This window comes from Narcine bancroftii, chromosome 4 (assembly GCF_036971445.1).
Source record: "Narcine bancroftii isolate sNarBan1 chromosome 4, sNarBan1.hap1, whole genome shotgun sequence".
In the NCBI taxonomy this organism is placed as follows: domain Eukaryota; kingdom Metazoa; phylum Chordata; class Chondrichthyes; order Torpediniformes; family Narcinidae; genus Narcine; species Narcine bancroftii.
In genome coordinates this window covers 219738100-219752592 of record NC_091472.1, presented here as the reverse complement: position 1 = coordinate 219752592, position 14493 = coordinate 219738100, and the positions used below count along the sequence as shown (strand labels likewise).

The following is a 14493-nucleotide window of genomic DNA, read 5'->3' as shown; positions in this document are numbered from 1 at the left end:
TTTCCCTGTCCCATTGGGACAAACCTCTCCTGAACCCAGCACAAGTGGTCCTTAAACTTCCTCCACATTAGTTCTGTACTTTCATCTTTGAACATCTGTTTCCAATTCATTCTCGCTAATTCCTGCCTCGCCCCATCGTAATTATCCCCTCCCCAATTAAACACTTACCCATTTTGTCTGCTTTTATCTTTATCCACAGCTATGCTAAATCTCAGGTAGTTATGATCACTCTCACCAAAGTGGTCACCCACTGAGAGGTCCGTGACCTGACCAGCTTCATTCACCAGATCCAGATCCAATGTGGCCTCTCCTCTCATCAGCCGGTTCACATGCAGTGTCAGGAATCCTTCTTGAACACAACTGAAAAATTTAGCCCCATCTATCCCTCTTGCAGTCAGGAAGTGCCAGTCAATATTATGGAAGTTGAAGTCTCCCATAACATCAACCCTGTACTTCCCTCACCCTTCCAAGATCTGCTGCTTATCTGCTCCTTGGTGTCTGACGACTATTTGAGGGCCTATAGACTACTCCCAGCACGGTGATGCTCCCTTTCTATTTCTAACTTCCTCCCACACCAACTCAGGGGACACTCCCCCAGCAACATCCCCCTTTCTATAGCTGTGATGCTATCCCTGACCAGTAATGCTACTCATACTCCCCACCCCCCACCCCCACTTTGCCTCCCATCCTATTCTTTTTAAAACACCTAACCCAGGTACCTGCATCAGTCAATTCTGCCCTTCTTCCAGCCATGACAACTTAATTCCACTGATCCATTCCCTAAGTTCATCCCCTTTATTCCTAATACTCCTCGCATTGAAATAGGCACATTTCAACCCCTTTAACTAACTAGATTTATGTTTTGTCCCCTGTCTGTCCTTCCTCACAAACTCAGAACTCATACTATCATGCTTTTGTCCTTCTACCCTAATCTCTGTGCTCACATTCAGGTTCTCACTAACCACCCCCGCCCCCCCAACTGCTGCCAAACTAGTTTAAACCCTCCCAACAGCTCTAACGATCTTGCCCACCAGGATATTGGTCCCCCTCCAGTTCAAGTGCAGTCCATCCTTTTTGAACAAGTCAGATCTTCTCCAGAAGAGATCTCAGTCATCCAGAAATCTGGATCCCTGCCCCCTGCACCAGCTCTTCAGCTACATATTCATCTACCATACCTTCCTATTCCTACCCTCTCTGGCATGTGGTACACCGCAGCAATCCTGCTTTCTAAATTCTTTCCTAACTCCCTGCATTCCCTCTTCAGGACCTCATCACTATTCCTATCTATGACATTGGTCTCCACGTGGACCACGATATCTGGCTGCTCATCATTGCCTTCCAAAATGTGGTGAACTCAGGCAGAGATGTCCCTGACCCTGGAACCTAGGAGGCAACAAACCATCCAGGAGTCTCGATCTTGTTTGCAGAAACTTCCATCTATTCACCTAACCAATAAGTCCTCAATCACCATAGCTCTCCTCTTCTCCCACACCCCCACCCTTCCCTCTGAGCAAAGGGACCGGTCTCTGTGCCAGAGACAAAACTATTACAACTTATCCCTGGGAGATCACCACCTCCCCCCCCACCACAACAGTATCCAAAACGGTATACTTCTGGTTGAGGCGAATGACCACAGGGGTACTCTGCCCTATCTGCCTATTCTCTTTCCCTGTTCCAAGTCTCCTGAATTTTGGGAATGACTGTCTCCCTGAAGCTCCTCTCTATTACTGCCTCTGGCTCTCGAATGATCTGGAGTTCATCCAGCTCCAGCTCGAGTTCCCTAATTCGGTCTCCCATGAGCTGCAGCTGGATGCACCTCCTAATATTTATTTATTTTAATATTTGCCTATAATTACAGTGCATATGTATCATTTGTATGTGTGTTATGAATGTATGTGCATCTGGAATCTGTTGCACAGAGGACCGGAGAATACTGTTGTGTCGGGTAGTACTTGTGCAGATAATAAATAAACTTGTAATTGAAAGGGTGTTCTTCTTTAAATGAGATGCTTTTTATATCACAGCATGGTGTTGTATCATTTCATTGGCAGAGGTCTCTACCTGTGTTGTGTTGACAATAGTAATGCATGTTTGTTTTGATTTGCTTGAACTCATTGCTCCCCTCCCTTTGGTGTTTCACAGCACTAATTCTGGAAGTTGGGCAGGGGAGAGTCATTTTGCTTCAGTGGAAACAAAAACCTTGTTGATACACTGTTGCAGTTAAAATGACCAATCAGTTCTGAATTCAGATTTCCTCTAGAGATAGATTATAAAGATAGCCTAGAGAAAAGCAAGAAAATCTTGAACATTATATCTGTGCAAGGCGTTAAAACAAGATAAATTCAAAGTGATCATTTATTTGCCTAAAATCAAGGTTCATCCACGTTCATGTTTAGACTGAAGCTGGAAAGCCGAATGTTCCAGACTGTGATAATAGTACCTGTTTTACGAGGAGAGATTGGATTGACGAAGCTTGAAGCAGGCATGTGGCGTGATTCTTGTCCCCCAGGGAACATTACAGGTGCTCCCTTACAATGGTCCAATTTATGATTTTTTGAAGTTATGATGGTTCGAATCCATACTTTCAATTTCAAATTCTGATCTGTTCCTGTGCTTGTGATATGCATTCCTGCTATCCTCACTATCTAGCAATTAATTTTAGTTCAATACTTCAAACATTCATCATGCCCAGTGCGCTTTCAACTGTGTAGGGTAATGCTTTTTTCAGCATGGAATAAAGGTATTCAAAATTTAATTATAAAAAATAGTAGGTGCTGTATTCTTTTTCGACTTATGATGAGTTTGGTGAATGTAACCCCATCATATGTTGAGGAGCACCTGCATAAATGCACACTGAAGCAGATAGAACATGCTTAATGATCATCTTCCCCAGTATTCTCAAATGCAAGTAACTTATCATCTATCTCTCTATCTCCCCTCTCTCTCTGTCTCTCTCTCTATATTTCTATCTCTCTGTCTCTATCTCTCTATAGACACCCACCCACCCACCCATACACACACACACACACACACACACACACACACACACACACACACACACACACACACACACACACACACACACACACACACACACACACACATGTTCAGGTTTTGTTTCTGTGTTGGACTGATTGAGGTTTGGTTCTTTGATTTCTGATAAATCACATGGGATCCAGCTCTGAGACAACTTCAAGATTGGGTGAGCACCAGGCAGACTCAGCCTATCTTTGACAAAGATGACTTGACTCCACCTGCACACAGCTTCTGTCTCCATTTCACACCAAATATCCTTTAGTCTCAGAGCCCACTGTGGTCTCACCTCCCACCAGTGTGAGATCAATTTTATGAGTGGATATGCATTAGTTTTTCCTGCAACAGGGTCATGGTGATGTGTTTGGTTCACCCATTTTTACTCAACTCCCTGAATCAGGTGTGGCTGGGCAAGGCCACCATCTGCACTTTAACAGGAGTTCTGTGGGGGTGTATGTGTCCATGGTAGTACGTAGACTTCATCTGCTCTTGGTCAAGCAACATTTCAAGCTGAATCCTGAATATCCCTGCACACTTCTTGGTTCTCGGGAGTTTTCCCTGAACACCTGGCTGACCACTCGCCTGGCAGCTGGATGGGATGAAGTACTTCTGATACTATTATCTTTCATGGTGTTTGTGAACAGAGGAAATAAACACCAGGACCATTGTCAGAAACAATTGCTCTGGGACATAATCATCAGTGGGACATGAACCTGTACAAAATTCCACATGTTCTCGGTGATATGGTCCAGAATCTGCAACTTTGAATCCCACACTTCCTTCCAGTGTTTCCAGGTTACAGTCCACACAAGGCCAGGGAACAAAACTTCTTCAATTTATTTTTAGAGAAAAATTACAGGTGCTCCTCATCTTACAATGGGGTTACATTCTGGCAAAAAAATTGTAAGTTGATAAAGAATTATCTTTTTTTTATAATTGCATTTTGAATACCTTTATTCCACACTGAAGAAAACCCATTAATGTACACAGCTGAAAGCCAACTGTGCCTGAAGAATCCAGAGTAATTGCTTTCCTCTTTTCCTTCTCACCAGAAGCAGGAGACACACGTGGGCGTTTAGTAGACATGATGGGTTGTTTACAGTGCACTCATTCACATGATCGCTACCAAGACTGCGAGTGTGGCTGAGTCAGCATCGCAAGGGAGTATGCCATACGATACTCGCACCCGACGCTGCCATTGCCCAGCATTGCGACAGAATGGTGTATCACATATTGCAAGCACAGGAACAGATCGGAATTTGAAATTGAAAGTATGGATTTGAACCATAGTAACTTCGAAAAATTGTAAAGTGGACCATTGTAAGTGGGGGAGCACCTGTCTGGAAGTAGGGAATACATGGCAGATACAGTGTAAATATGAATCCACTTTGATTGAAAACATGGAAGGATAGAGTAATAGTTAAATGGTGACTGAATGTGAAATCTTAATGGGACCTGGTTATTCTTGTCTACTAACCACTGGAAGTATGTCGCTGTAAAAGGGAAGTGAGATCCTGGTCTCCTTTCCCCCAGCTCTTCATTCACAGAGCCACCCCTGCCCCAATCAATTCTCACCTTTCCTCTCCTTCCCTCCTATCCATTTCCAATGATCACCTTATGTCTGTTGACCTGTGCTCCTTCCCCTGCCCTTTCTTCCCTTCTCCCCCATCCTTTAATTTAGGCACCAGCCTACTTTTTGCTCATTCCTTCAGGTGTGAAGCGATGGTGATATATCTTTACCTGCGAGATATGTTGAGTTCCTCCAGCATTTCTGTGTCTTAACAACTTTACTTGAAATCTGTTTTGTGGTTGTCATTCTTTCTTCCATCTGAGGTGAGTGATAACAGTTGGTCTCAATGAGACTCTTCAGGCTGCGTTCTAGCCCACTGGAGCTTGCTGAGGCTCTGACTGTGAACTGCAGTCGTGCCAGTTGTTTGCAGTGGATGCAATTCTTCAGCAGGTAAAGAGTCCATGCAAATAACACCAAGAATACTCAGGAACTGCTCGTTCATCACAGCTAGAGAGCTATAACAAAGTCCACAGCTACAAATCACCTGTTATACTGCTCTGCCAGATCTAGCCTACTCGTTAGGGCGGAAAGGTTGACGTTGTGGTTAGCGCAATGCCTTTACAGCATCAACAATTGGGACTAGGGTCGAATCCTGCACTGTCTGTAAGGAGTTTGTATGTCCTCCCTATGCCTGTATGGGTTTTCCCCAGGGGCCTTGGTTTCCTCCCACTGTTTAAAATGTACCAGGGGTGTAGGTTAACTGGATGTAAATTGGGTGGCATGGTCTTGTGGGTTGAAATGGCCTGTCACTGTGCTGTATGTCTAAAGTTAAACATCTGTTAGTTTACTCTGGTGCAGTTTTTAACCCATATACATGTTAGTCTGTGATGATCAGAGAATCAGGGCATTGTATGCTACTTTTCAATCAGTTGATTTGTGGGCTCCAGTGTAGTTTCTGAACTGAGACAAAAGATGTTACAATACAGATATGGCATTTGTCTATTCCAAAGTAACAGAAGAGTGCTTTTCATGAATTAAGGAGGTGTTGTATATTTCACTACCACAGAGTAACATATTCCACCAGGACAGAATAAGATACACGTGGGCTACAAAATACGTCCAAACAAAGTAACATATTCCGTCAACCACAAATGAAAATAAAATTGGCAGCACTGCTAGGGCTGGTGCCACTGGTGTGGACCCAGTGGGGATACAGCGCTCCCTGCAAAGTCCAACCGCCATTCCAACTGCCGGCAGCTCTATGCAGGCTTTAAATGGCCCATTATAGGAGCTGACTGAAGTATTTTTTAAAATCCTACAACCGCAGGGTCTGGGCCCAAGATGACAGTGCCTATGTACAGCAATGGCCATGAGGGGTTGCAGACTCCAGGGAAACAGAGGACTATTGCAGGCCACAGAAAATGGGAAGCCCACCTCCTATTTGAGAAGGAGAAGCACAGGGATGATGGCCATGGTGATGTACCAGCGATCGGCTCTGAGGCTGAAGGATACACAGGGGGCGAGTTGTTGGTGACTCAAGGCAAGGAACCCATGCGGGCTGTTGGCAACTGCTCATACAACTCACATCAGGCTGCAGACTGCTGGAGACTGGTTCTAGACTGGCTGAAGGGGTACCAGGTACTGGGACGCAAGAGGGAGTAGGCTTCATGATTGGGTCAGACTGTGCATCTGGAGCTCGAGTGGCTGACGGTTTGTACTGAAGACTATGTGGCTGCGGAGGCTGTGGGAGTGCTGGAGGTGAGTCCTTGGACAGCAGTGACTCTGGGAGGGGGAATGAGGGGGGGGAACATTCTTTTGCTTCTCTTTCTATGACTGTAGGGGGCACTGGGCAATTGGTACTGATAGGGATCTTTGCCTTTCTGAAGGAAATTTTGTGTAATATCACTTTTTCTGTTTTATCATATGACAACAAAATAATCTTGAAATCTTGAATATTCTTGAAGGCAACTAGCATCAACCACACGAGACAGTGCAAGTAAAATGCTAGTTTTAATAGGCTAATATATACAGCTGGGCCTTGCCTCTGTGCAAACCTAGGTCAGAGTGAGGGAGAATGTGCTGCAACTGGTTTATATGTATAAGGTCACCAGGTGGCAGCTCCTGGTGACCTGGTGGTGTAATAACATACCACCACAATTCTACCTCAAAAGATTAATGCAGTAGAGGCAGAAGGGGAAGGGACAGAGAAGGGAGTTGAAGTCAGTGAAACAAAAAGCAAGTGCGTACAGATAATACCAGTTTAAAAAAAAAAGGAGACTGCAGTGTTAGGGTATCATAGAAAGAAGGACAGACAGCTCAGAGAAGACTGATATCAAAAGTTCAGAGAGAATGTAAGAGCAAGGGACAGGCAAAAAAGCGTAAACAAAACATACAAAACAGGGAGGAAAAAGACGGATCAGGAAAAGAATGTAAGAAGGTGCATGTGGGAGCAGGGATCCAGTGATTAGATTTAATGGAGTGGGTGAGGGAGAGGTAGCCACAAAAGAGCAAGAGAATGAACAAACAGAACAGGAAGGATAGAGTGAGGAGAAAAGGCACAAATGAAGGAGTGTGTGAAAAGGAACGACTGGAAGGAAACAAAGTGGGCTGGAACTGGTTAAAGCACACCTGCACACACACTTGTTTAATCATCAATATTCTATTGGAAGCAAATCATGGGTGAAGAATTGCCAAGCAAGAATGCGGACTATTTTCATCTGATGTGATTCTTCCATTCCTGCTGCTCATGGTGTAATTAGGTCTGCATTTCCCAGCAGCAACAACAATAAAAACTCCATTTACACTTACAAATTAAATCAGTATGAGGCCAATAGTGGAGTGATGTTGCAATTGAAAACCTTTTCATTGTTTGAAAGCTAAGGAGCCCTGGGTTCATGCTCATTTTTCGGAGTAACTATTGCAAAGAACTGAGAACATTTCTCAGATCGTGATGTCCTAGGTCATCGATACTTATGTTATACTGTACTGCAAATATATTTAGCACAGGGAAGGAGGTGTAAATGGAGGGATGAGGCAAAGGGTTAGAGGAGAACATCCAGGGTGACTGTGGCAAGGGAAGTGATCTGAGAGGGATAATCTGCCCACAACTAGCTGCATATTACACTATGTTCACATCCACTGAGATGGAAGTCAGAGAGATTTATTTTTATTTGTTAATAAGATGGGAGGCATTAATTGCCCAAAACACGAAAGTTTGCGGATGCTGTGATTACAGTAAAACACATCGAAATGCTGGAGGAACTGAACTGGTCTTTTCAGCATCCATAAAAAAGCAAATATATATCGCCAGTGTTTCAGGCCTGAGCCTTTTCAGGGAATGTGGTGATACAAATATGTGGTGACTGTCGATGGGTAGCTGGCCCATCCCCCACTGGTGACTCGCTCCCTGGTAACTCCTCCCCTTGTGACCCTGGAATAAAGGTCGACCTCCCTCACCCTGTCCTCAGTCGAGCACTTGGAATCGGGCTAGCTACAAGTCTAAAGTGTAATAAAGCCTCTCGTTCCTCACTCTACGGCTTTGGAGTCATTGATAGAGCATATCAGGAAATAAGCAGAATTCTGAGTGTGCTGACCAGCTGCATCACAGTCTGGTATGGGGACACCAATACCCTTGAGCGTAAAGCCCTCCAAGATGTAGTGACAGAGCCCAGGACATCACAGGCAAAACCCTCTTCACCATTGAGAACATCTACAGGGAACAGTGCCATTAGAGAGCAGCAGCAATCATCAAGGAGTCACACCACCCAGCACGCGCACTGTTCTCTCTGCTGCCATCAGGAAAGTGGTATAGGGGCCACAAGACTTGCACCACCAGGTGCTACCCCTCCACCATCAGACTACTTAACAACAAACTCAATCAGGGACTCATTTAAGGACTCTTAACTTGTGCCCTTTATTGTTTTTTTTATTTTCTTTATGTTTGTATCTGTTTACAGTTCTTCATTTGTTCAGATGTATACCCTGTGTACAGATTTTATTTGCACTACCAATAAGTGGTAAATCTATCTCACCAGTAGAAAAAAAATCTCAGGGTTGTATGTACTCTTGTACTCTAACAATAAATCTGAAATCTGAATCTGGAGTAACGTGTCAGGCAACCGCAAACTCGGGGTTGATCCTGCAGACTGAATGCAGTGCTCCACAAAACGGTCCCCCAATCCGTCTTTGGTTTTTCTCGTTTGAAGATGCAGTAGACAAGATTGGAAAAAGTTCCAGAGACTCACTGCTCCACTCACAAAGAATTTGGGTCTTAAGGATGGTAAACAGGAAAAGCTGGCCCATTGGAAGTGGTGAGGACTTTCTCGTCAATGTCTGCCTTCACTGCAAAGTGGATCCCGAGTTATATGAAGTGCTCCATACTTTCTAGAGCATTGCCATGGCCTGTTTGCCTTGTGGATGGTGAATGTGAAGTTCATCCTCTTGTAAGCTTCAGTGAAAGCAAGGATAGCGGCTTAGAGTTTGGTCTCTGAACAAGTGCAAGCTCAAGCAGCATCTGCATTCTGCAGCTCAGCTACACAGAGCCAGGGCTTTTTTCTTTCGAGCGACAAAGGATGGGAGGTGACTTTATAGAGGTGTATAAGATTATCAGGGGTTTAGATAGGGTGGACGGCCAGCACCTTTATCCTGCGGCGAAAATAACAAATAGCAGAGGACATTGAGTTAAGGTGGGTGGAGGAAAGTTCAGGGGAAATGTCAGAGGTAGGGTTTTATTTTACGTGGAATGCTTTGTCAGGGGTGGTGGTGGAGACTGGGACAATAGAGACATTCAAAACACTCTTAGAAAGGTACATGGACATCAGAAAAATAGAGTTTAAGGGTGTGAGGCTGTGACAAATATAGATCAGCACAACATCATGGGTTGAAGAACCTGTACTGTGATATAATGTTCTATATTCTGTCTTGGTGACCTCAGATGTCATTGGTTGAGTAGCTTTCCATTAATTCCAAAGATTTGTTCCATCTCTACATTGTAGGGGAGTCCAGGACATGAGGCCATAATTTCATTAATAGGGGTCAATTTAAAACAGAAATGCAGAGAAATTTCTTTAGCCAGAGGGTCGTGAGTCTGTGGAACTTGTTGCAATAGGCAACCTCTGTGGAAGCGAGGTTGTTGGGTGTATTTAAGACAGAAATTGACAGGTATTTGATTAGTCAGGACATCAAAGGTTATGGGAAGAAGGCCAGGGAGGGGTGCTGAGTGGTAAGGATCAGTTCATGATTAAATGGCAGAACAGACCCGACAGGACAAATTGCCTAACTTCTGCTCTTATATCTTATAAAAAAGATTGTGTTGGGAGAATGACTTTGTTTGATGCCAGTCTTTACTGAGAACAGATCTGAGCTGAGCCCAAGCTGGAGACAAATTTCTGAAGAACTACCCAGTTTCAGCACATGCTTGACTGGCCTCGACCTTCCATTAATGCTGCAATCCTTGCGATGGCAGAATTACCATAAATTTCAACAGATGCGTGGTGGAAAATGTGCTGACTGGCTGCATCATGGTCTGTAATGGGGACACCAATACCCCTGAGTGTAAGGCCCTCCAAAAGGCCATGGGCACAGCCCAGGATGCCATAGGTAAAACCCTCTCCACTCTCGAGATCATCTACAAGGAATGTTGTTGTCGGAGAGCAGCAGCAATCATCAAGGACCCACACCACCCAGTACACACTCTGTTCTCACTGCTGTCATCAGGAAAGAGGTCTAGGTGCCATAAGACTCGTACCACCAGGTTCAAGAACAGCTGCTACTCCTCCATCATCAGACTCTTCAATGACAAACTTAATCTGGGACTCATTTAAGGACTTTTGTGCACTTCATTGATTTTCTTTAAAAATTCTCTATTGTTTACATTCATTATCTGTTTATAGTTTTTTATTTGTTTACATGTGTGTATAAGTGATAATTCTGCCTCACCCACAGAAAAAAGAATCTCAGGACTGTATGTGATGTCATGTATGTAACTTGACAATAAATCAGAAATCTGATCTCTGGACCCCAAAGCAATAAAGGAAAAGCAACATCTTTCCAAATTGGAATGGTGTGTGATTTGTCAGGAATTGCACATGGCTCAGTTGCCCTGTACCTGTTTCTCAGTGGGAGTAGTTCCAGGCATCGGAGGAGCTTTTTAGAAACCCTGCTGAGGTGCTGCATTGCATTTCGTGAATGCGAATGGTGCTGTGATAGGGTGGAATAGATGGATCGTGTGGCCAGTCAAATAGACTGCACTCTCTTGAATTCTGATGGGCTTCTTGGAGAGGTGTTGGAGCTGGGACGTCATCAGGGCAAGTGGAAAGTATTCCGTTTTACTTGTGACATGCCTTGCAGGAGAAGCTTTGCAGGGAATTGCTTCCTAATCACAGGACAGCCAGCCCCTGACTTTATTCCTGGGGAAATTTGTTTTTCTGAATCAGTTGAGTTTGTGATCAGTCAAGTCAAGTTTATTATCCTCTGATTGTACAAGTACAACCCAACAAAACAGCATTCTCTGGTCCTCGGTGGAAAACATGCAGACACACAACCAGACATAACACACATACAGATAGATAGTGGGAGGAGCCAGCCATCTGAACAATATATAGACAGTGAATTCTAGTTCACTGCACTCTGAAGGGACTCCCTTTCGCTAATGGCAGGCAGAAGGAAATTTCGTGTAATATTACATATTCTGTACCATTACATGACAATAAAGGAATCTCGAATCTTGAACATCTAAGGTAGGTTATCAGGCTTTTTCAAGATTGTGATTGTTTGCACTATTATGGCACAATGAGTGTTATCTGCCACTGACGGCTCCAAGTTGGCTGAGTCTTTCTGTGTGGATTTGCACAATTTTATATCATTTAAAACCAAGAGAGGTTGGAAGTATTGCTCTAGCCAGTGGAGACATTTCTTCTTGATTCCCATCAATTCTACTGGTCACTAACTTTAAATGTAGGCCTTCGTTTCTTTCTGAAAGTGTTGTTCTTCCTATTTCAGTTTCACCTGGGCTCCTTGATGCCTCATGGAGTCACGGACTGTTGTTGCCAAAGAGACTTCCGCACCTCACCTCCAGAGTTCTTTCTTTGGTCCACATTCTAGGCCTTTCCATCATTAATGTTGGATGTATTCTCCGAACCCCTTCCTCTTGTTGGCTGGTGATACCACTTCTGTGACATGATCCATTGGATGTGGGGTAATTTGCAAGCTCCATTAGATCAGTGACACATGCTCAGTGTTGTGGGTTGCGACTCATTCCCTGGTGTGCCATGTTGAGTCAGCCTCCTGGCTTGATCAGAATGGTTGAGTGAGCGATATGTTTGGGCAGGTTGTGGTGGTGATCAGTCCTGCTGCTGCTGATGGTCCAGAGTACCTTCAGGAGGTCCAGATCTGAGTCTACTCCATGCAGCACGATGATACTGGTGCACAACACATCAGATAACTGAATGCATGTTCAAGTTCATTATCATTTGACTGTACATATACAACCCAACTCAACAGCATTTCTCTAAACCACTGGAAGTGAAAGTTAATATTTCCCCAGAGGATGTCTACTCACCAAAACTATAGAACCATTGAATATTACAGCACAGTAAATGGGCCCTTCAGATCTATTATGTTGCCTAGTCCCACTGACTTGCACCCAAGTCCATATCCCTTCCCTGTACCCATCCACTACTCTGTGTGAACATATTCCCCCTAAACTTTTCCCCTTCCACCCTTAACCCATGTCCTCTGATTTGTATCTCACCTCTGCTCAGTGGAAAATGCCTACCATCTGTACCCATCACAATTTTGTGTCAAATCTCTGCATTCCAGCCAATGAGGTCCTAACCTGTTTAACCTTCTCCTGTAACTCAGTTCCTGAAGTCTCTCTTTTGGAAATAAGTGTTATCCTCGCAATGCAGGGTCATTCTTTCCTTGGGTTAAATGGAAATGGAAAACTATTGAGAGAAATGGATTTTCTGTAACTTATTCTTTCTCAAATATGCATGGATCTCCTGTGTTGTTGTAGCAATTCCTTATTTCACAATTTCAACATTTTTTTGTGATGTATCTATTGTCTGATCATGTGTGGAAGTAAAAATACAGTAAAAACCCTAGTATCCAGCACCTGATGCTGGATAAATTAATTTTCTGGTTGCTTGAGATTGCATGTTGCGTGGATTGGTGAACTAATGGCGAGGTGCACCAATTTTAAACCTGTATTTTTTAACCTATTTATTTTCCCCAATTTTTTTTTTGCCGGTTGCTTGAGGTTGCTTGAATTCCAGATTACAGTAGTTTTACTATAGATAGTTTTACTCTAACACAGCCAATCATTTATCATCTTCTTTAATTGTAGCAGAAGCCAACTAATTTCCCAAGCTGCAAAGTGTCTGCCTGGAAAGGTAACAAAACTGCCAGTTGCCCCAAGATGCAAAGACTCCAAATGTCTTGCACTGAAAACATCGGAAAAGAAGCCAAAAGGTTTCCAACAAACTCATCGTGGGCAGAGTGGTAGAACCACAGGGGCTACTGATGTACAGCTCTCCTGTCTCCTGCCTTGGCAATAACTTCAAACCATGTCAACGTGATGCAGCCACCAGCAGGAGAACAGCATCAGAAATGGCTGTGGTCATGGTGGAGTGAAGTCAAATTCCTCTCCCTCTAAACGAACCATTACCTGAGAAATAGATCTTGCAACAGTGAAAGATAATTGCTGCATAATTATCACTGTCATGGTCAACTGGGAAACTGTTTCTTATCTGACACATTAAAGGAATAAATACCATTTATCTTCTGCTGTTCTTTTCTCTCAGTCTAATCCTTTCATTTCCAATGGAGTTAGGGAGAGACCTGGAGATGAAACCTTTTTCTAACTTGTCTCAAGAAAGGTGAGTTATAAAGATTATCCCCAGTCACTGGCAAGGATTAATGGCAGGAAGTATCACACATCACTGGATGATAGTGAGGGAGGAGATGTAGGAACAAGTGTTGTTTCTCTTACAGGTGCAGGGGATTGTATTGGGAAGAGGGGAGGTGAAGGATGAGCTGGCTAAGGGAGACATGGAAAGAGCAGAAAGGCCAGCACTGTTGGTGGGGTCCAAATGGAGCTGGTGGAATTGGTGAAGGATGATAGGTGAGAAACGGGGGAACTCTATCTCTGTTCTGCCTGGAGCAGGGGTGTTGAGAATGGATATCTGGGAAACAGAGGAATGTGAGTGAGGTGTCCATTGAATATGATAGAGTAGAAGCCATGGTTCCTGAAAAAGGATTACATTTCAGAAGTCCTGAAGCAGAAAGCTTCATTTTGAGCACAGACACAACAGGAATGGCGAAACAGAGAGAAAGGGATGTGTCCTTAATGGATGGGAGAAGATATAACCAAGGTAGCTGTGGGAATCAATGGTATTATACTCAATATCAGTAGATAGCTTGTCTCTTTGGATAGACAGGTAGACCCAGTGAAAGGAGTGATAGATTTGGCCCATGTGAATTTGCTGGCAGGGTGCTTTTTCATTCAACCACCCTGCACTAATGGTCTTTTGGAGCCACATTTAATAGGAGAGCAATTTTCAGGGCAGAATTGATTATTCTGAGCCATATCTGCCCACACCGCCACAATTAACAGTCCCAAACTTCCACTTCTCCATTACAACAGAAATATTTTAAAAATAATACCAGGCCACAAGGAAATGGTAAATTCAAGAAAGTTTGACCACATGAGACATTTTGCACAATTAGTCATTTACATTTTCTGTTTCCTGCATTCAACTTTCTTACAGATTAAGCATTGCGTTTAGGGTGGTCATTTATAAGCCAAGAATATCCCAAGAACTGAAAATGAATTTATGTGATTTGGCTATGAACAGTGAGAAAAATCACAGGGTAAGGAGCAAATGGTTTCCTTCTTTTTGCTGGTAGACTAGCCTGTCAGTTATGAGGGACAGACTATTAGAGTGAATGGG

General features: G+C 43.7%; 1 protein-coding gene across 9 annotated transcripts in view; it reads left to right on the top strand.

The window, feature by feature from the left end:
* LOC138761596 (uncharacterized) overlaps positions 1-13325 on the top strand; it is a 756070-nt gene extending 742745 nt beyond the window's left edge. For 7 of the 9 annotated variants that reach the window (XM_069933973.1, XM_069933970.1, XM_069933969.1 and 4 more), the window contains one exon: positions 12888-13325. In XM_069933973.1, the coding sequence (XP_069790074.1) occupies positions 12888-13098 (211 nt within the window). In that variant the 3' untranslated portion in view covers positions 13099-13325. The remainder of the gene's footprint in view (positions 1-12887) is intronic. The other 2 variants (XM_069933972.1, XM_069933971.1) reach the window with 1 other exon arrangement.
* The last annotated feature ends 1168 nt before the right edge of the window (positions 13326-14493 follow it).